The sequence below is a fragment of the Podarcis filfolensis genome, assembly GCF_964270895.1.
Source record: "Podarcis filfolensis genome assembly, chromosome: 8".
NCBI lineage: Eukaryota > Metazoa > Chordata > Lepidosauria > Squamata > Lacertidae > Podarcis > Podarcis filfolensis.
The window spans coordinates 25,569,265-25,590,425 of NC_139611.1; the positions used below are offsets into that span (position 1 = coordinate 25,569,265).

General features: G+C 49.6%; 2 protein-coding genes across 10 annotated transcripts; one reads left to right on the top strand and one right to left on the bottom strand.

Moving 5' to 3' along the window:
• Positions 1-439: 439 nt before the first annotated feature.
• Positions 440-6,238, bottom strand: MUL1 (mitochondrial E3 ubiquitin protein ligase 1). Of its 3 annotated transcripts, none has more exons than XM_083625878.1 (5): positions 5,843-6,238; positions 3,722-3,869; positions 3,262-3,349; positions 2,837-2,957; positions 440-1,729 (listed from the first exon to the last, which is right to left on the bottom strand). In XM_083625878.1, the coding sequence occupies exons 2-5, from the start codon at positions 3,839-3,841 to the stop codon at positions 1,039-1,041; spliced, it is 1,020 nt and encodes a 339-aa protein (XP_083482004.1). In that variant the 5' UTR covers positions 3,842-3,869; positions 5,843-6,238; the 3' UTR covers positions 440-1,038. The 3 variants fall into 3 exon arrangements, with proteins under 3 accessions (XP_083482004.1, XP_083482005.1, XP_083482006.1); XM_083625879.1 differs by having other exon boundaries at positions 4,891-5,882; XM_083625880.1 differs by having other exon boundaries at positions 4,205-5,856.
• Positions 6,239-6,385: 147 nt separating this feature from the next.
• Positions 6,386-20,781, top strand: LOC310768156 (zinc finger and BTB domain-containing protein 40-like). 7 transcript variants are annotated; one of them, XM_083625874.1, is made up of 14 exons: positions 6,386-6,509; positions 8,359-9,111; positions 9,941-10,086; positions 10,832-11,015; positions 11,434-11,597; positions 12,200-12,371; positions 13,871-14,275; positions 14,919-15,125; positions 16,221-16,385; positions 17,080-17,294; positions 17,944-18,106; positions 18,790-18,876; positions 18,980-19,206; positions 19,619-20,781. In XM_083625874.1, exons 2-14 carry the CDS (start codon positions 8,415-8,417, stop codon positions 19,730-19,732), a joined length of 2,946 nt encoding a protein of 981 aa, XP_083482000.1. In that variant the 5' UTR covers positions 6,386-6,509; positions 8,359-8,414; the 3' UTR covers positions 19,733-20,781. The 7 variants fall into 7 exon arrangements, with proteins under 7 accessions (XP_083482000.1, XP_083481998.1, XP_083482003.1 ...); XM_083625872.1 differs by having other exon boundaries at positions 6,389-7,466; positions 7,981-9,111; XM_083625877.1 differs by having other exon boundaries at positions 6,503-7,466; positions 7,981-9,111; positions 18,980-19,197.
• The last annotated feature ends 380 nt before the right edge of the window (positions 20,782-21,161 follow it).

Sequence of the window (21,161 nt, forward strand, 5' to 3'; positions counted from 1 at the left end):
ACCTGCACCAAATTAAGGAAATTGTGAAGTGCTGACATACAAAGCACTTTATGGTTTCCTTCAAAATTATAGGAAGGGATAATTACAATCAAACCACTTTAAATCCTTTAATTGCCATGCTGCAACCATTCCTCATAGGGGAGTTGCTCAATCCTCTTGATCACTTTGGTTGCCCTTTTCATCATCATTCACCCTCTGAAGTTTCCTGATTCTGTTTAATGAACAGTCAGCAACTACCAGAGAGCTGTGCCAGGTGGGGGAGAGGTTGTACTTCACTGGCCAGTGCAGCTTTCCATTTCCCCCCTGGGGCTGCTGCCCTGCCTGCCCCCTTGCCATAAGCTCAAGAGTCTTCCCTCTTCTCTCTAACCACCTCCTTACTTAAAAAAAAGAAAGAAAAAGATTTGAGCTCTGAAATACTGAAAGCAAAATTAAAACCAAAGCAGTGCAAACTTAATTTATTCTGAGCACTGAATTTGGAGCTTCTCAGGAGAGAATTGGGATTGGTAAATGTTTCAGAGGAAAAAAACACACACACACAGCACTGGTGAAAAAGAACTCAAAAAAAGCATTCCAGTTTAGAACATGATCCTGTTAATTCTCACACAGGAGAAAGAAAATACAGGGATTAGTTCAAGCGGCCTTATCCAACCTGGTGCCCTCCAGGTGGTTTAGGCTACAACCCCAGGGCTGATGGTAGCTGTAGTCAAAAATATCTGCAGGGCACCAGGTTGGAGAAAACCGAATTTCCATGGTTTACATGTGAATTGTCAGTTGAGAACCTTCATTTTGGCAAAGAAAATCCACCCAAGCAGTGCTCAACAGTCTACTTCCCAAATCACAGCAATTGTTAACAGCTCTGAATCTCTGTTTGCAGCTCTATGCAACATGGCTTTGTTCTCCAACTGTCTGTGCAAAGGGTCACAACCACCAAACCCACGCCCCGCACGCCTCTAATGCTGCAGCGAAAGCCGGAAGAACGTTTCTCAACGAGAAAGACCGATGGCGAGGTGAGGTCGCCAAAAAGACGCCGCCGCCAATTCAGCTGTTGTACAAAGGCACGACTCTTGCGATCTCTTGCCTACAAATGGGGCAACGGGGAGGCTGCGGCAGCGCCTGGTAGCACTTGTCGCACGAGCAGACATGCCCGCACTCGAGGAACACACACGAGCGGGCATTGCTCAAGCAGACGACGCATGCGTTCAGCGTATCCCCACCCGCTGCGATCATCTCCTGCACCTGACGCAAGCGCTGCTTCTCCCGGTGATGGCGGTACTGCTTGTGGAGGACGAAGAAGAGCACGGCGCACGTGGCAAAACCAAAAAGTAGAGTCAGGACCTTCCAGAGACGGACGCTCGATTCTTCCTTCTGGAGCAAGGCCTCGAAATCTAGGCTGCTTAGGTAATAGCGCATCCCCTGCTTGGGGGGCTGCAGCCTGATGGTGTTGTTGTCCAGGACCAGCTCCCCCACCCCTGTAAGTGCCGCCCCCACCTTCAGCATCTCTTCGGTCTCCTTGATGCCTTTGGGGCGCTCCCCGCTGATGTAGTGGCCAATCACGTCCGTGAAGGACTGGACGGACGGGTGGAACTTCTCGTACACTGTCTCCAAGCTGAGCTCGGCAGCGTCCAGGGGTTTCAACACCCTCACGGCGACGTCGGCTCCTCCTTCCTGGGGCACCATATCAAAGGCTGTCGTGTTGGTCCTCTGGTGAATGATCTTTTCGTAGTCGCTCCTGGGGAACAAGGACCCAGCAAAAAAGGTTTAAAGCAGCAGCAGAAACACAGAACGGGTTGCCCACTTAGCTGGGCCCACCTGCTGCACACATAAAGGTTTGCCCGGGAACAGGTCCTAACATTTCGGTCTACAGAAACTTAATGAAGAATTTGATTGAGTTTGCAGGGATTTGCTTGCACTTCTCTTCCCTCCCCTTCTGTATCATGACTATTCAGATCAGGGACAGGGCAGGTCTATGGCCCTCAGGCCTCTCATCAAGCCATACATCTTCCAAAGTTGCACCCTCCCCTCAGCATTCTTGCCTGGTTGGAATGCATTCTTGAACTCTGATCATGCTACTTCCTTCTCTCAATGGAGGACAGAGTGTGCGTACAATCAAGCCCGCTATACACGGTAAAACTTGATTTTCTTTATTGCCACCTTTGCCTCTGCCCACCACTGGTCCAAACGGTTCCCTGCCCCTGTTTCCAACTGCAATGCAATTGTCACAAACTGTTTGGTTTTCGTCTTTTGTTTGCTATTCACTGACACTTCGACTCACTCTTTACATCTCTCTCTCCCCATCCCATATCTGCCCATTGAGAATGATCCTTTACGCTATACCGAAATGGACTTTTGTCCACAAAACCTTATGCCATAACAAATGTATTAGTCTTTAAGGTGCCACAACACACTTTGATTAAACTTCTTATGTGCTAGATGCAGACTTTGGAAAAACTTGCGGGATCTTTTTTTAGCAAGGGGGCTGCTTTTCTGGCACAGAAGCCAGATTTTTTAAATACACAACTCTCCATCTTGGAAGCTAGAGGCATTCTCACAGGAGCACATTCCAGCCAGGCAAAAGCACTCACGGGGGGACAGAGCAAGCCTGGTGAGGGAATATAGCCTGGGGAGAGCCCTGGGGGCCAGAGGAGTATATATGACTGTATGCAAACTCCACCCTGATAGAGAATGAAAGGTGGATTATAATAATCTGAATGGCACCTGGCCTACCCTACTGATTAAGCCGCATACTCCAATAAAGGCTCTTGCCTCACACCAATACATCAGTGGAAGCAACAACCCTCTTGCCCCATTTTCAAGTTTGGGAGGGAAATGTACCTACCAGAGGTGCGTGGTTCGGTTCCACACTATCTTGTGCTCCTGCAGTGTTAGCCTCTGAACCACTCCCTTGCAGTTTTCCACAAACTGACTGTTGAGGGTTTCCTTAATGGACCGCACTACACCTATTGGATGGCAGAGGGAGAAAAGAACAGCTGAAAAGAGCTTAGCTGCACACCTGAAGACTCACCACAGTGTAACAGAACAGCAAGAGCAATAGGAACCCATCAAACTACCCACGGGTCTAAGGACTATGCAGCGCAGGGACAGCCATGATCACTGGTTGAGGCTGATGGGAGTTGCATTTTAGTGTGCACGTTATACCATAATCCTCCCTGACAGATGGAGCAAACTAGACACCTAATGGCAAATACTCACACATGCTTCCCACCCACATTACCAGCAACCCACAAGACTCACAAACCCTACCTTCTATTACTGCATAAGGGACACACTTCCCAGGCGCTTCCATAAGGATAGTCTTCAAATCCTGGTCTAGGGTGACTTTTTTCGCTCCCTGGGTTGAGGAGGGAATTAAACATTGGTAAGAGCCTGTCCTTCACTCAACATCTTTGCACGAGTCTACTTTGCGTAAGAATTAATTGACTACAACCCATAACACAATAATTGTGTAACACAGACACCCCACTCCTTTCTCGCCTTTTGGAATTTCCTCCCTTCGTCTGGCATTTGTAGTTTTTGGATCCAATATGCATTTAGTTTATGATGTTCATAACAGGCTTTACCTTTTATAAATTCAACATTTAAAGGCTATTGCAGCTGCCCCAGATACTTTTCAGTTGAGAAGCAGAACAGACATTGAAAAATACTGAATACATAAAATTAAAAATAATGGTTATCTGTGGCCCTGTTCTAAGCAACAACTGACCTTCAAGCTGTGAACTATTTTTGACTTTTGCCTGTAAATGGCATACAGAATTGCGGTGACAGCTGAACTGGTAGCCAGGAGGATCACCTGTCCCGTCGAAGGGCGCCCGGCAGCATCCATTGCGATAATCTAACTCTGGTATATATGCCTAGAAAGACAAAAATAAAATGGTTTGGGGCTCTTTAGTCAGAAAGCACAAAGGGTTAGAAATAACCTAGCCTCTCCTCTCTGCAACACTATATCCCCAAAGACTGCCAATCCTATTTCAATACTTTACTGCTATGTCTATACGTGCCTTATCTTGCTCACAAATCATATTATACACCTCAGACTCATTTGGAGTATATCTGGCAACAACCTTCAAGAGTCCACACACAGCAAGAACAGACTGAGGGAAATTTCTCTCGGCATAGTGATATTTTGAAAGAGAGATTTCTTCAGATATGTAAAAATTCTGGAAACAAATAGCCCATAATAGCCTACCTGTGCTAGTATCAAGGTTGCTTTCAGCTACTGTAAGCTGAATTAAAAAAAGAATGCCACTATCCAGCCTGGATACAGCTACTGTGAAAGCACCCCAATAGGTGCTTATAAATGATTCTTATGACTTGGAGAATTCTCTCTGCAAGCTGTCTCCTCATTCATTATGACAACCTTTTATAACACTAATATTTAAAACAATATCGATGGCTGCTAGTTTCTAGAACATGCCTTGTTCATTTGTGGGTCCTGCTCAACTGAAAATTTGTCTTTTTTATTTACCAGATTTACTATTCTCTAGATGTGGATTCTTGATTTGAATGTGCTTATCTTTTTCTTTGTAATATATTTTAATTGATTTTCAAATATATATACAAACTTCAAATACAACACCGTATTCAGAAAGAATGTGATTTTTCTCATTTATTATAAGTATCTGTGTTCAGCTTTTCCTCTTTAAACTCTACAAAGCAGCTCACATAGATTCATTAGACCCCCATGTAGCCTAAAATCAATCAAATCATCCTACAATCATAAAACAGGAAGAAATATTCACTCTTTCATAAAATCAAAAATTAGCAGTCCCAGCAGGTCACAAATCTGCCATTAAAAGTTTGGTTAAGATAGTAATTTTAACCTGGCATACCAAGGTGAATGTACACTACTGTTTATTTCTTTTTATTACCCACCTCGGGAATTTCATTGGCTATCAACTATTCTTAAAGCAATGAATACTGCAGACTAGAAGATTTATTGTGGCACCAGTTTTCGCAAACTATAATCTGTTTTGTCAGATACTCATGAAGGACAACATTTTATACACTTGATGAAGGGGTTGTAGACCACGGAAGCAGATACTGCAATAAACCCATCAAGGTGGCACAATACACAATGCCATCTCAAATACAACTGGTGCCTCAGAAAAAAAAACCTCCAGTATCCAGCTCTCCAAACCACCTTCCAGTCACTAACTTATAAAAGTAGTCAAGGCTAATCAGATTAATCAAGTTCAAATCCCTCCCCTACTCAGCCATCAAGCTCAGCTGGTGACTTCAGGTCAGCCACAATCTCTCAGGTTACCCTACCTCACAGGGTTGATGGGAGGACAAAATTATAGGGTGGAGGCAGGAGAGAACCTTTGCATACTCTCTGAGCAACACGGAGTAAAGGGATATAAATGTAATAATGCAACAAGCAGAGCTCTACCGTACCAGGCCAGAGGCCCATCTAGACCATCATTGTGCTTCTCACAATGGGGAGATCACAAACAGGGGCTGTGCACCACAGCCCTCTTCCAGATGGTTCCACAGTTTATCTTCTCCTTCATGAAATTTGGCTCATCTCACTTTAAAGCTGCTTGAGGCAGGAGTCAAATCATGTGGCAGGCAGTTCCACAAGTGAAGGACCAGTCTCTTCTGCTAGTCAGTTCATGCCAGTGTCCTTTTCCTGTAATACTGTATATCAGTAAAGCTACAACGGCCGCACCCCAAGCTGCCAATACCAATCTCAGGATTCCCAAGGGCAAGCAAGCCACCCCTAAAAGAGACTCCACCCCTAAGCCCCCTATCCCCAGGGTAACACAGGAGGCCTCCACCATATCCGGCTCCAGAAAAAGGGATGCTCTCTAGACAGCATTCCTACCCCTATTTTGTGTCTTCCTCCGCCCTACTTCCGGGAAGAAAATTTTCTTCCTGCCGACGTCTGATGACGTCAAAGAGGCCAAAAAGGATATTTTTCATAGAGTTTCAGGGCGTTGCATAGAGCGACGCGAACATCTAACATCCGGCTCATGCGAAGAGGCGGGAAGCAAACAACCCCTGAACCATAGGCTTAAAAAAAAATTGGTAGACTTATCACTCCTGTCTTTGGACGCATAATGTCCCGGCTCCTATTGCCACTTTTTACTTTCGAGACGGGAGGGTGGTGCTAACAAATGAAGCCATTGGGGGAATTCAGAATAGTAGTCGACCGGCCTCCCCCATCCTAGCCCCGAGCGCCCTTCCAAAGCAGGCCGTGGCTGTTCACGTGACCTCGTTGCTCCCGCTGCGGCCAATCCGGTCTTCAGAAGTTAACCATTTGACGCGAGGCGGGTGGAGGACCTCCGTTGACAGACAAGCGACGAGAGAGGAAGTCCCGCCTCGGGACCCGCCTGTGAAGCGCGACTTTTCTCTTGTTTCCGCCTCTGTGCCCGGTAGGAGGCGGGGCCAGAGAAGCGGCTGAGGGACGCCGTCCTTGTTGAAGCTTTATTGTTCCTCCTCCCTCGCGCCCACCTTCGCCCGTGTCCGCCGCCGCGCGGCTCCCAATAAAGGTAACCATGGCAACGGCAGCCGGCCTAGGCGCCCGATTTAGGCCCTCTTCGCCGTATCCCAATTCGTCTCCCTCACCCGACCGGGGAGGGTGGGGGCCACGAAGAAGACGATTGCTCTGGCTCTAGGCAGGCCCCTGCGTTTGGCTTCTGCGTGGGCCTGGGGCCCCTTCGGGAGGCCGCCGCCTGGCTCGAGCGGGCGAGGGAGAGAGCGCGCCCGGGTGGGAGGCCTCGTCCGGGACAAGCCCCTCGGGAGGCTGGTGCCGCTCGGGGGGGCCTCTGCGTCCGCCCCCTCGCAGCTGGCCACCGGCCACGCATCTCCCTTGAAAGGGCACTCGGCCCAAGTTGGGCTCTGTTAGGCTGTGAGACATGGCAGGGAATGAGGGAGGAAAGATGCCTCGAGGCTGGAGCATCGCTTTCATTATTGTCCCCCTCCCCCTACAAAAAGGCTCCCAGAGCGGCTTGTGATAAGAAACAGCTCAAGAAAGGGACTGGGGAGGGGGGGGGGACACACCACAAACTCAGGCCTATCACATGTTTCCAGCGCATGACTTCTCTTCAAGAATCCTGGGAGCTGCAGTTCGCCTCTCAAAAAGACCTGCAGTTCTCCAAACTGGAGCTTCCAGGGTTCTTTGGGTGAACCATGGGCGGCACCGGCATGGTGTAATCTGGCATCGTTTGTGGGACTTTGCCTTCCTCAAGGAGCTTCCCTTGAGTGGGAAACCAAAGGTCCACAGAACAGCACTGGGCTGTTTGAAAGTTCCTGTCCCCAACAGGCCCATGCTTCTCTTTTACTCTACCATTTCAGATATTTAAGAAGCAGGTAAAAGTAAAAGGTAAAGAAACCCCGGATGGTTAAGTCCAGTCAAAGGTGACTGGGTTTGTGGCTCTCATCACACTGGCGTTTGTCCACAGACAGCTTTCCGGGCCAAGTGGCCAGCATGACTAAAACCACTTCTGGTGCAATGGGACACCGTGACGGAAACCAGAACACAGAAACAGCATTTACCTTTCCACCACAGCAGTGCCGTTTATCTACTTGCACTGATATGCTTTCAAACTGGAGCAGTACTGGGCTTCTTGCAAAGGCTGCTTTCAAATGCCGTTGCACTGCTCTTTGAACTTCCGAAAACCAGGCTCTACAGAGTGCAAGAGGGCAGGCCCCCACCCCAAGGAGAGCCAGTGTGGTGTAGTGGTTAAGAGCGGTAGTTTCGTAATCTGGGGAACTGGGTTCGCGTCCCCGCTCCTCCACATGCAGCTGCTGGGTGACCTTGGGCCAGTCATACTTCTCTGAAGTCTCTCAGCCCCACTCACCTCACAGAGTGTTTGTTGTGGGGGAGGAAGGGAAAGGAGAATGTTAGCCGCTTTGAGACTCCTGAAGGGGAGTGAAAGGCGGGATATCAAATCCAAACTCTTCTTCTTCTTCTTACAGTCTGAAGTTTAACACATGGGAAGCAGCAGAGGCCGGGGACAGGGGAACAAAACCAATTTGTATTCACTTAAGATGGCCCGCCTAGGCTTCCTTACACGTTGAGGTTTGCAGTAAGGAATGAGAGCCAGGAGGTTGAGCCAGAAAATGTAGATTTTGAGGAAGAATTGGAAGGAAGGCAAGTGTGACACAGCAGACAGAACTAGAGAGCAGAGCAGAGGTCTGTAAATAGTAATACCCTGTTTGGGGAAATACCATCTTACTCAAAGTCTAGTTGGGTGTTACAGGTGGAAAGCAGTAGTGTCCCAAGGCTGTTCACCTTTGTTTGTGGCAATGCCACAGGTTTGATCACAATGATGGTTTGGGGAAGGGAACAAGTGCAGTCAACGCAACTAATTTGCTGCTCTTCTCATCTGCGTACAGCTGATTGGGAGCAAAACTATACAGAACGTGAAGGGAGCAGAGACTTGCAGGGAGCTATGGATCTTCCAAACTACAGCCAGCAACTACTTCAACAGCTCCATACACTCTGCAGGGAACAGCAGTTCTGCGACTGCAGCATCTTGGTTGGGACGATGCATTTCCGAGCGCACAAGCTTGTGCTGGCAGCAGCCAGTGTGTTGTTCAGGTCTGTGCTGGATGGCACAGACACAGTCTCCATTGATGCTTCTGTGGTGGCCCCAGATGAATTTGCTCTCCTGCTAGAAATGATATATACAGGCAAGCTGCCTCCTGGGAAGCACAATTTCACCAACATCATATCTGTGGCAGACAGTCTGCAGATGTTTGATGTGGCTGTCAGTTGCAAAACCCTTCTTGGGGACCTTCTGAGCTTTCCAAGTCAAGAAGAAGTGCTGAGGGACATTTCTGTTCAGGCAGGAGGTGCATCTAGTAAAGGTGTTGCCACTTTGGACGGTTCTCATGCTGCAAAACTCAGTGTCAAAGTGATGTTGCATCCTGAGCAGGCTTCTACTGGCTCTGCAGATTCTGTGGACACCACCAGAGTGCAAGGAAAGAGCACATGTCAGGAAGCTTCAGACAAGGAAACTCAGCTTCCTGATTCTCATTGCCAGGATCCCAAAGTTCTCCTCCCTCTGTGTCCAGGTGGCCAGAGCATTTGCGATGAATGGGAGAGCACCAAACTGCCAGAGGCGAAAGACCTGGTTGGAGGTACAGGTGAGAGTGTCACCTTGACATTGCCTGCTCCTAATAAACTATAGAGTAACTTTGCCTGTTGTAATTCTACCCAGTGGACTGATTCATACATGAACGTACCTTGTCTGACAACTGTGAGGTCAATTAGTGAACTGCCTCAGTTGAAAAGTTTGCATTTGACTCTGTGCAGAGACAGCCTTGTTTGTTGTGCTTTTCCTGTGATGGCTGATTCACACATGGAAGTCATCACTTGATGCTGTGAGCTGCTGCTCCTGTTGCAAGCCAAAAGCCAAGAGCTTCTGCCTGTGTCCATGCATGCTTTTCCCCTTGTCTGCAAGAGGAGGGAGATGCACCATCTTAATCGGGAGTCCCAGGTGGGAAAAGCAAAGCTCTTCCCAAGAAACTCCTCCAGCAGCACTTATTAGGTAATTAAGACGTTTTGGTTTTTTAGCATAAACATTCCCACCAGAATGCTTCCTTGCGCTCATTTGTGCCGGTTTCATTTGTGACTCACTTCCCATGAAACATCCCAAAGCAATTTAGCAACAAGGGATCAACAGTAACAAAAGAAAAAAGGAATACAATTTCCAGATGAATAAAGGCTGGGATAAAAATCTGCACTTACAAGGCATTTTGGAAGGAGGTCTTCAGTAGATGCCAACATGGAATGCACTCCCAGGTGAAATCTGCTGCAGAGTGCAGTGATCAGTTGGGCACATATATCCATTATGTATGCTTGGTGTCTTGCTTGGTGAATAATTCTCAGAAGAGGAAGACAGTAGCCCCCTGCTATCATCTTGCTTCCACTGGCCTTTCTCCCTTTGACTTTCTGGGCTTCCTCTTTTCATAGGAAGCTCAGAAGAGGTGAAGCCTACAGCTGCTGTGCCCCAGGAAAGTAAGGAAGAGCTTCTAAAGGATTTGACACAGCTGAGGCCTATCCAAGGGCTCTTGGACACATCAGAGGATGATGCTTTCCTCTCTGGGGTAGAAAAGCAGGTAAACTGGAAAAAGGGAGAGGCAGGGGCATGCCCCTGTCTTTTTGCCACTCCCTTCTTACCCACATCACCCTTCCCTCTCCCACTAATGCCTCCTTCCTTTCTGCCAAGGAATTTGGCCTAGTACTTAATTCTATGTCAAGGAGGTAGGCAGAGTTGCCCAGTTCACTTCATGATGGATAGCTCAGTTAGTTAGAGCATGGTGCTGATAACACCAAGGTTGCAGCTTCGATCCCCGTATGGGACAGCTGCATATTCCTGCATTGGAAAGGAGTTGGGACTACATGATCTCAAGGTCTTAAGATGGATTCATGCATTAGCTGTTGCTTCTGTCAGTTATTTTAAATCAGTTTGCCTTTTTTAATGTTTATCATATATGACATTTATATATCTTTTGTAAGATACCTTGCAAGAGTTTGTACCCTAATAGGCGGTATATAAATGAATTAAACAGATAAGTTAGGGCCAGGTTTTCCCAGTTTGCATTGCTCTTGATAGCTATTAAGCATCCATGGTGCCTTTGCACAGAATTGGTGCCCAACTGAAATATTTCCTGGAATGCACAGATCCTGTCACTGCCAAACATGCCAGGTTAGATTTATGAAACATACTTGAAATAGTGTATATGTTTCATAATTTCAGCTACTGCGAACTGCATCAAAGTGTGTATGGGGGTAGGGGAGTATTGCATGTGCGTTTCCTACATTCTGAGAATCTCCTGCTTAGCTGTGTAATTGTCCTTGCAGGCTGCCATGGACTGCTCTGAGGGCAGCTCACCCAGGGACGCTGCAGAGAATCTGTTCAAGGAGGAGAAGATCCTGAGCCCAGAGGAACTGTCAAAGTTTCTCAGGGCCCTGAAAGCTCCTTTCCCTGGCCTGGGTCTCCTGCTGGACCGCTGGGTGGCTGCAGCAGTTGGTTCTGACAGCACAGGTACCCTTGGGGTGACAATTTGGCGGCGGTGAGTGTTCAGAAAAGGCTTTGCAGGCTATGGCCCCAACTGAGCTCTCGCTCAGCATCATGGAACAGAGGGTGCCCACCCCCCACCTCGTCCAACGAGGCCTCAGATAGTCTTTGTGACATGCAGGAGAGTCTTCACCCACGACATAGACTCTTTCTGCATACAGCTGGTCTCCTTGCTTGCTCAGGATGGCCTGTTCCTACATGTCCTCTAGTCTAGACTTGAAACCATCCCATCTGGGTTATCCAGGCTCCAAGAGACAGTTTGAAGATTTCTCACAATGGGGAGCACATAATGGGGCAGGGAAATGGCATGACTGTTGGGAAGCTGAGGCTCTGCAGTAGCCCTCTAGTTGGTAATTTGACACCCCACCCTACCCCATTTCCATAGTTGGCTCTAGTGACAGCATTGCCACAGAAATACTACTGAGGCATCGCAAGCTGATTTCCGAGGCCCTCCAGCAGGGAGCTGGTCTAGAAGAGGAGTTGCCACCAGTAGACGCAGACCTAGCCAAACCAGGCAAGGAGGTTCAGGATGCTGTCCCTGGATGCCAGGTGTGTATATCTCAGGTGTGCTAAGTCTGTAGCAGGATGTCTGCTGGGTAGATTCAGACAACCAATGGCCAGGTGAATGTATGCTTCACCACTTAGTCGTAACCCCATCGCAACATCACCCCCGATGACCGGGAAGGTGGTGGTGCTGCTTCTTCATCAAATGCATTATTAGCTTATGTGATTCACTGCCACAAGATAAAAAACGGGCACATTTAGGGAGGAAGTTGATCATCAACAGCCCTCCACCACTGTAGCTCAACAGAGCTTCTATGTTGCATTTCATTTTGGTTGGTTATTTGTTTATTTATTATCTACACATGAAAACCATCCCTTGCCCTATAGGCTCTCAGGGCATGTTTAGGAGTCAATAAACGACTGCAGTTCAACAGGGCAGGGCTGCTGACTTTTATGTCCCTGCTTGGCAGCTCCCAGAGGCATGTGGCTGAACTCGCTGGACCTTCTGGGTTGATCTAGTCCCCCGTGCCACACATGGGGAGCATCTACACCTGCTCGGGCACCCAGGGGAGAGGTCAAATAATCCTGCCATGCAGCAGGGTAGGGGGACTCTCTTCATTGTGCGTTTCTTCTGTGGCTTTTCCCAGCTGGTGAGCACTTGCCTGCAGGAGGTGGCCCCTGCGACCTCCTGGAGGGCAGCTCTGAGCAGTGCCTGGAACAGCAAGCCACTTCCTGCCACCCAGATCTGCCAGCTCCTCTGCAGCATTCAGGAGTCCTTCCCAGGCCTGCAGACAGTGATGCAGGAACTACAGCAAGCTGGTGAGAATCTTTCTGCCTTGTATATGCCACTCTCTAGGCACGTGGTGGGGGACATGCCCAGCCCCAGCCTGCAATTGCCAACATACACATCTGTGTGCATGCTTGAGAGGTGCATTGTTTTGCGGTCAATTTGGCAGAACTTGAGGCAAAGGGAGAGTGGGGGGAGCAGCTCACTGCAAAGCGACTCCCGCTGCGGGTCAGTTCAGGAATCCATAGTCAGGAGGCTGAATGCTGCCCAGAGCCACTCCCAGCTTCTTTCAGGGGGCTGCTGAGATACTGAAGCAAACGGAAGCAGAAGAAGCCTTTCATTACAGAGTGGAGGTGGCACTCAACGGCCTACGGTCTTGGGTTGTTGCTTGAGGGGCCTGGTTGTTGTACAAGGGTCCAGTAGGGGGGAGCAGCCAGAGGAAAGTGTGGAAGACACTTTCACATGGCAGCTGATTTTGCCTGGTTCCTTCTATTCCCGCCTGCCATGGGGAGGAGGAGAGAGTGGTGCAGTCCATGGAAGCATTCTCTAACCCTGAAAACCCTGCTCAGTCCCCTGAAGGCAGCCCTGTTTAGGGAAGTTTTTAATGTCTGGTGTTTTATCGTGTTTTTAATATTCTGTTGGGAGCCACCCAGAGTGGCTGGGGAAATCGAGCCAGATGGGTGGGGTAGAAATAATAAATTACAACATCATCATCATCATTATTATTATTATTATTATTATTATTATTATTATTATTATTTAGAGATTCCACCAGACACAACCCCCCCTTGCACCCTTAAGGCCTAGAAACTTGCTTAATTAAAGGTAGAATAGTATTTCAGGTTTTTAAGTATTATTATCAATCAACTTCTACACAATCATCTGAAGACAACGTGCAGGAAAAACAGGAAAAGGTTTTTTAAAAAACAGCAGATACACCGAAAACATAAGTAAGACAATGCAAAATATAGACCCTTGTAGCAAAAATCCATTTCTGCAGTTGCTGAGCTGTGCAGTGCATGGAAAGAGTGGTGTCCCCCTCAGGTGCAGGCATGTCCTTGCAGGATTTCTCCTTCCTTTCAAGCCGCCTGACCTTGGGGTAGTTGACCCTCGTTGCCCAGCCTATCTTGCACTTTCCAAGTAGCTTTAGGGAAGTGGTACAAGGTTTTTGCCTCAGGTGCTACAAAGATTAAAGCTATGCGACCTGAATTTGTTGCACCCGTTCAAGTGCACTTCAGAATTCCTATTGTTTTACACAGTTGGTGTAAGTTTTGCTTGGCAAGGGGGTAGATAAGAAGCTGAAGCAGTTGCTACTGCTGACCACTCCTGGGAATTCCTCTGGAACTGTCCTGATGCTTGGAAGCACTTACTAGAAACTAGTAAGCTAGAAGCTAGAAACTTCACCCTTACAAAGGTTCTCTGGAAGCTGTGCTCAGGATATTGTTCTTCAGATATTTTTGGCTCCTGCTGATGGCCCTGAAGCCATGGTCCACATGCCTTAGAGCAACTGTTTCCTTTTGTTCTTCCACAGGGCTCTTGACAGCTGTCGACGGAGGGAAGGCCAGTGTCTGGAAATGGAAGGTGAACAGCATGTCTCAGGTTGAAGCGGTGGGCAAAGTGGAGCCAAAGGGGGGCCGAAGCCCAGAGGCCCTCAAGGGAGCCGCCTCCCCAAAGAGCTTTGCCTGCAAGGCCTGCGGGAAGAGCTTTCGCTTCTACTGCCGCCTGAAGGTGCACGAGAAGCGCTGCCGGGTGGCCCACCAGAAGCCGGCGCAGTGCCCAGAGTGTGGCGAGGCGAAGGCCTCCAAGGCAGAGCTGGAGAAGCACCAGCTGGAGGCTCACGGCAAGCTAGGCTCCTCCCTCCGGAAGAAGAAGCCCAAGAAGCCCCGCCTCCCCGTGGCCTGCGACATTTGTGGGCGGGAGTTTGCACACACATCAGGTATGGCCAGCCACAGGGCTGCTGGGAGCTGCAGGCTTCACTTTTTTCTTCATTTACAGTCAGGCCCCCTCTGCATTCAGAAGTGAAAACCTAGAGGTCCAGTCATCCTCTAGATTGGGGTTTCTCAAACTTGGGCCTCCAACTGTTTTTGGACTCCCATTGTCCCTAGCTATCTGGACCAGTGGCCAGGAATGATGGGAATTGTAGTCCAAAAGCAGCTGGCAACCCAAGTTTGAGAAACCCTGCTCTAGATCCAGATGCCTGCTGAGCCTGGCTGAGGCAGAGGGAGCAGGCTTGGCAGCCCATTCAAAGCCTTGAGGCTGGAGAAGAAGCCCTGCTCCTCCCACTCTGCTTCGCCCAGTCTAGATGACTTTCTCTGGGCACATTGTGAGGGCTGTGTGAGTGAATGCCACTTCCTTACTATGCCCAAGAAAAGCTTGAGAGAGGGCCCTTCCCACAGCAGGGACTTTTCCCAGCGTGAATCCCCTCCGCTGCAGCCCAGCCCAGTTTGAGCAGGCGGTGGTGAGCAGCTCTGTGTCCCTCGAGAAGCTGATCTGAAAAGGCTGCACATGGTGTGCTGGGGAGCTGAAGGCTTCCCACCTCACCTGCTGCTGTTTCCTTCTCCCTCCCCGCCTCCCCTCAGGGATGCAGTACCACAAGCTGACGGAGCACTTTGACGAGAAGCCCTTTTCCTGCGAAGAGTGTGGCGCCAAGTTTGCGGCCAACTCCACGCTCAAGAACCACCAGCGCCTGCACACGGGTGACCAGCCCTTCGCCTGCAAGCACTGCCTGATGAGCTTCGCCCAGGCTTCGGCTCTCGCCTACCATACCAAGAAGAAGCACGCCAAAGGTGAGGCCAGGTGCCCCTCCGGGTCAGCCTCCGACTGCAGCAACTTGACAGGAGTCAGGGAAGCTAGCAAAGAACCGGGGGACCTGCCGACACATGTTATTTCCCCCCTGCACACCCAGAGGCTGCATCTCATGCAGCCCACTGCCAAAATATGCCAAGGCTCCCCAGTAGAGCAGGGGTTGGGCTATGATGTGCTGCTGCACAGCAGGGCTGGGAGTCAGGGAAAGGCACCTTGGCAAGCAGCACTGAGCCCCGCTGTGTGGAGGAGGCCAGACTTCACAGAGGCCCAAGCTGCTGGGTACTGAAAGTTGGGGCATATGAGTGCTTCCCTTGTGGGGCTACCCGGCCACAGGGAAGAGACTGACCTCATCACAGCTTTGAAGACCCCAAAGTGGGTTGCTGCCCTCTGTCCCTCAACCACCTTTTTTGGCTCCTCTTGCTGTCTTTTCCAGCTGATCCTCTGTGACAGTGTTTGAGATTAGCCAGGCGCATATTGCACCTGGCTTTTGAACACTTTCGACCAAGTGAAGATGCCTGGGTGCCAGGATGGCGTCTGACACCACCGTCCAGAGGTGCATGCCTGGGGGTCATTGGATCTGGTCTGTTTTCACACAATCAAACCCCTTCCTGTAGAATTCTGTCGGTAATATTTTAATCAGCGCAATTGGAATGAATTTCAGGAAGCCAAATACTTTTTCTGCACAGCCTGAGCAGGAGCAGTCACCATTAAGAAAAACAGGTCAGAGTAGGCCAATATATATGTGGGCTTTCTCTGGGTCAAGTGACTTTTCATCTTTAAGGTCGCCAAGCTCTTAACCTGGCTCAAGATTGTCATCTGCACTAGCTGGATGTTTAACTGAGAATCAATTAGTGGCAACTAGACGTTTCATTTTGGCAACTACAACCTTGGTTTAAGGAGCCATTTGGCACCTAGCTTATATATCTGATTTTCTAACACTGCTGCGAGACCAGGCAATGCTTGGGTATTCTGGAAAGCTGATGGTGGTCCTTCTAGCATGCCAGTCCTTCCATGCTTAGGCTCAGTGCCATAATATTTGCCCTCATACCAACACACTGCATTGGCTCTCTTGGCAGGGAAGATGTACGCTTGCCAGTACTGTGCTGCCGTCTTCGCGCAGTCCATTGAGCTGTCCCGTCATGTGCGCACCCACACAGGTGACAAACCCTACGTCTGCCGGGAATGTGGGAAAGGCTTCCGCCAAGCCAACGGTCTCTCCATACACCTGCACACCTTTCACAGTGAGTGCCTTGAGCTTCATAATAATAAATGACAACAAATTATGACAGCAACAGCTTCCCGCCCTCCCTAACTTTGTAAGTTTTGTCACTTACTGCTCATGCACTTAAAAGTGCTGCAAACACCCTGGAAGAAAGCAGTTGCAGGATTCTCCCTGCTCTGCCTCTTATTGTGAGGGCATCCCCTTCCTGGACCAGTGCCAGAGATCTACAGGAGTTGCTCATCATTATTATTATTTAGATTTTTTTTATAATGCTGAGTAATCTGAGAGTTCTTGCTCTCAAGCTTACACTCTAGCATGTGTTGATGCTTTGGAGAAGGAGGCAGTGCTGAGCCCTTGAGGTAGGGTGACCCCAACTGCCCTTCCAGAAGCTGGAGGTCTTCTATCGGTGGCAGCTGTTCTTCGGTGTCTCTGCCTAAAAGCCCCACACAGCAGGGTATAGTCAAGGGTATGGGCTCTGCCAGCAAGGCTGGAATCATAAGGAGCACCGACATGATGCCTAGCTAAGACTGAATGTGGTCCTGGTTGGGAGCAAAGTCTCTCCTGAGGGTAGGGCAGTCATAATCTGAGGGGAAACAGTTGTGTGATTGTAACCAGCTCCTGTTTTGTCCTTCTGCTCCTCCTGAACCCTCTGCATGCGAACTCGTCGTATCCTGGCCCCACCTTCCTGCCCTCCCCTCCACATGGGGACTCAGACATTGACGACCCCTATGACTGCCAGAAGTGCCAGATGAGCTTCCCCACCCTGCAGGAGCACCAGAAGCACATCCATGCAGCCCACTCCAGGGAGTGCCACCCATGCCCGACCTGTGGGAAGGTTTTCAGTGCACCGTCCCTGCTGGAGCGCCACGTGGTCACCCACGTTGGGGGGAAACCTTTCAGCTGCCAGATCTGCAACAAAGCTTATCAGGTGGGTCTGCTTTGGCAGAAGCAGTGGCCAACAGGACAACCATCCCTCCCCATTGCCATTCTTAGGTCTCACCTCTCCCTCGCACACACAGACACAACTTCCATTGCTTCCCCCGAGTCTCTGGGAATCCAAAAGTGCTGAATTCTAAAATGGGCATTTTGTCTTTTTGTACATGATAAAAAGCTATATTTCGCACAAGGCGTTTTACAATAAAAACCAGTCAAAGGTGACTTCGTAACAATAAAATACCAAATAAACCCAGCCCATTGGTTCCAAAGACTGTGTTTACAACAGGCAATCAGATTCTGACTTGGTCACTCCTTTGCACCCAGGGATGGCAGAGAAGGAGCACCAGGGAAGTCTTACTTGGACTTCTTCCAAAGACTTGCCTCCACTGAAGATCAGGCTCTGCTGTGGGCATCCATTGACCTCCCTTTGTGGATAGATAGAAAGTGCAATTGGGGCATGTGGGGTAGCAACAGCCAAGGGATTGATGTGGCAGTGTTTCCTTTGGAGACAGAAGCCATTGTCCACTGTGGGGGTGGAATCCCTATGGTCAGTGTGAATCCCAGAGTCGAGGCTTTGAGCCTGCAGCCCATCCCCCTCTCTGTGTGGGTTGTGATAACCAGAATGGATTTGCTCCCTCCAGCAATTGTCAGGGCTGTGGTACCACAATCGGACTCATCATCCAGACATCTTTGCTGCTCAGAACCACCGGTCCTCCAAGTTCTCTTCGCTGCAGTGCAGCTCCTGCGATAAGACCTTTTCCAGCACTGCAGCCCACAGGAGACACACCAAGGAAGAGCATGCAGGTAAAGGACTCAGAGGGCAAAGGTGCCACCTTGGTGCCTTCTGCTCTTGGTGCCCGACAGGTCTTGCCTCTTTGGCATGGCGCCTCCAGCTTAGCACTGGCAGTTAGGTGAACTTTGTGGGATCAGACCAAGGTCCAGTTCATTCGGCAGCCTGTCTTTCTCTACCATTGTTCCTGGCAAAGTCAAAAGCAGGGTGGTCCCTGCCCTCCCCCGGCATCGTGTTCAGAGGTAGACTTCCTCTGGGGGTGTGGAGATATATGGAATCCACCACTCTCTTCCTAGGAACTGTTGGACCTCCACAAAACCTCCATTGCATGTTATACTTTGGTGGGGTTTGGGTGCATGCTGTCTTCACACTTCACCTTTTAAGCAGTGGTTTTGGATTGAGGGGACAAGTGTCAGGAGCCTGGCAGATCCCACAACAGCCAGGTTTTGGGGGAGAGGGATCCACTTTACTGAGGTGGGTGGCTTACCGTAGGCTCTTTGTGAGGCTGTGTTGGTTGGAAGAGAATGCGTTAGAGGAGCCACCCAAAAAGGCTTTTGCATTAGAGGAGCCACCCAAAAAGGCTTTGTAAGCCCTTCTCCTGAGCAGGGGGCTGGGGGAAGGTCAGTGGATATCTGGCCTGTAGCTGAACCCTCATTTTGATAAACTACCCACCAGGGGTCTCATGGCTTTCCTTTAGAAGTGACATTCCATGAGTGTGAGAAGTGCAAGAGACTCTTCCCTTCGGTCGCTTTGCTGCAGGCCCATGAGAAAAGCCAGCACTCGGGTGAGTGTCCCCCTAATTTGCCCCTTGTTGCCCCTCTCCCAGGAAGTTCCCACTTCCCCACCTACTCACAACTGCATTGTCTCTCTCTCTCTCTCCCTTTTAGGGTCTCAGCCCCTCCACTGCCCACACTGCTCAGCCTCTTTCCACCTCCAGGGGGCACTGCAGCAGCACCTGGCCACCAAACACACCAGCCCTTCGGAGCCTTCCTTGGTCTGCACACTCTGTGAGGAGGTCTTCCCTGGACAAGAGCAGCTGGAGCAGCACTGTGGTGCTGAGCACCCAAAGGTGGTGGTTGCCAGTTCACAAGTTCCAATGGCCCAGGTAGTGCAGGTCAGTGATACCTTTCCCATCAGGGATGTTACGCTGACCCCTTCCCAGTCCTTCGTCTGGGCCCCTGTTCTGTGTCATCCCATCAGGAAGGACAAAGCCTCTTAACACAGCTTCCCCCACACACAAAGTTTTTCTTGGTGTGTTACGATATAGGCCAGATGTGGGGAACCTCCAGTCCATGGGCCCAGTTGACTGCCAACCAGTCAGATCCAGTTCCCCGGTCTGGATATAAACAGCGTCGCCCCTTTTCTTCTGATGCCAACTTGAAGTTGCCTCAACTTCACCCACTCCCCATTATACTGTGAGGAGGAAAGCGAGGTTGAGTGTGAGTGGCTACCTGCCTGCAAAGCGAACGTCCAGCATACTCTTCTGCCCAGCTGAAGCAGTGACATCCATGTCCTTTCCTTGTCAGGTGCTTCAGACACCTGAGCCTGTGGTCACCGTGGCAGAGCCGGAATTTGCTGACGCTCAGGTGTTTCTGACGTTGCCAGAAGTACAGGGCACCAAAGTGGAGCACAGCTGGTGATGGTGAATTTGGAAGACTTGCTGGATGAAAAAGTCACGACGATGTGAGATGGGGAGAGGGATAGCCTGTGCCAGCCTGTGTTTTTGTTGGGCTGGAACCTGCTTGAACATTTGCCATGGAGCAAGGCACAGCAGGGATGAAAGCAATCCTAGAAAAACGGGGATTCCATGATGGAAAGGTTTGGATCAGATGTGCCCACTGCAAGGCAGACTCCCTTCTGGGCATCGTAGGAGTCTGCATGGTTTTGTTCTCCACCTGGCTGGGCCCTTTTTTAGGCTTCCTTCCCTTCTGTTTTGGTACGCTAGGCCATTTATGAGATGAATAGGGGAGCTGCGTGAGGGCTGCCCAGGGGCCTGGGTGCCACAATTATTTTTCTGCTCCTGGAAGCAGGCGTAGGGGAACATGGTGATCCAAATAGAGAGTGGCAAAGCAGATGGCAGAAGCATGGCAGCCTTGCCATGTGGGCAGGTGGTTGAGGACAAGAACCCCTACCCAACCTACTCCTAAGAAAACAGCTGCCCATCCTGCAGTCCATGAGCTCCTTCTAGGACCATCTTGAGGCTTGAGGGGTCTCTGGATAAACTTCCCTCTGGTAGGCCATTCATTGGTGGGTCCTGGTTGACATACCAGGCAATGGTGGCAGCTGTGACACTGAGAAGCTGGATCAAAGTGCCCTTTAAATTTCCCTCCACCTGTTGTTTCACTCTTGGGATTGTGTGAAGCTTGTCCCAGCCACCTTGCTCTGCTTGGACCAGAACTTTTTTTTTTAACGGATTGGGGTGGGGTCCAAGGCAGTTGCCACAAATGGGCCCCAGCAGCTGTACTGGCCCTTGCACTGCAACATATTCTTCATGAGGGAGTCCTTTGGCAAACGTGGCTTTGAGCTTTCTAGAAAAAGCTTGCAAGCAAGACCTTGTAATATGCATCAGTAGCTCTGACGTACTCAAGTGTGCAAAGACAAACTGGTATTGAAATTACTTATATGAAGGTAGCAAACATTAACAATGATGTTAACAAACTGGCTGAATAAACTGAGCTCCTGTTTTGTATGAGTCTGTGCTACAAGTGTTATTTAGTGATAATCCTAAATCCTGAATCCGTTTGTTCCTGTTGAAAACCTCTCAGAGTCAGCCTGGGTTTACCAAATATTGAACATGGGTGAGCATCTTCAGCCTGGCTTGGCTTACTGTTTCATTTTTTATTTGGAAGTGTATTTTATTTCTTTTCAATAAAGAGAAAGAACAGGGAACCCAGGAACAGCTCTGGAGTACATTTTGTGTTTTAAATACACACTATGCAAATGACAACACAGGACGAAGAGGCATTCTGTGCTCAGTTTGTCTTATCCCTTTGACTCCATTACCTTTTTATGTGGCACCAAATCCCTTAATAAAGTGGCGTGTGGAATGGTGGTTGTGGGGACTTGGAC

Coding starts and splice junctions, on each gene's coding strand:
- LOC310768156 (XM_083625872.1), top strand. CDS start 8,289: ATGATGGTTTGGGGAAGGGAACAAGTGCAGTCAACGCAACTAATTTGC. Junction 9,112..9,940: donor AGACCTGGTTGGAGGTACAG/GTGAGAGTGTCA, acceptor CTCTTTTCATAG/GAAGCTCAGAAGAGGTGAAG. Junction 19,207..19,618: donor CAATGGCCCAGGTAGTGCAG/GTCAGTGATACC, acceptor TTTCCTTGTCAG/GTGCTTCAGACACCTGAGCC.
- MUL1 (XM_083625878.1), bottom strand. CDS start 3,841: ATGGATGCTGCCGGGCGCCCTTCGACGGGACAGGTGATCCTCCTGGCT. Junction 3,350..3,721: donor AAATAGTTCACAGCTTGAAG/GTCAGTTGTTGC, acceptor TCCTCAACCCAG/GGAGCGAAAAAAGTCACCCT. Junction 2,958..3,261: donor CCCTTATGCAGTAATAGAAG/GTAGGGTTTGTG, acceptor GCCATCCAATAG/GTGTAGTGCGGTCCATTAAG.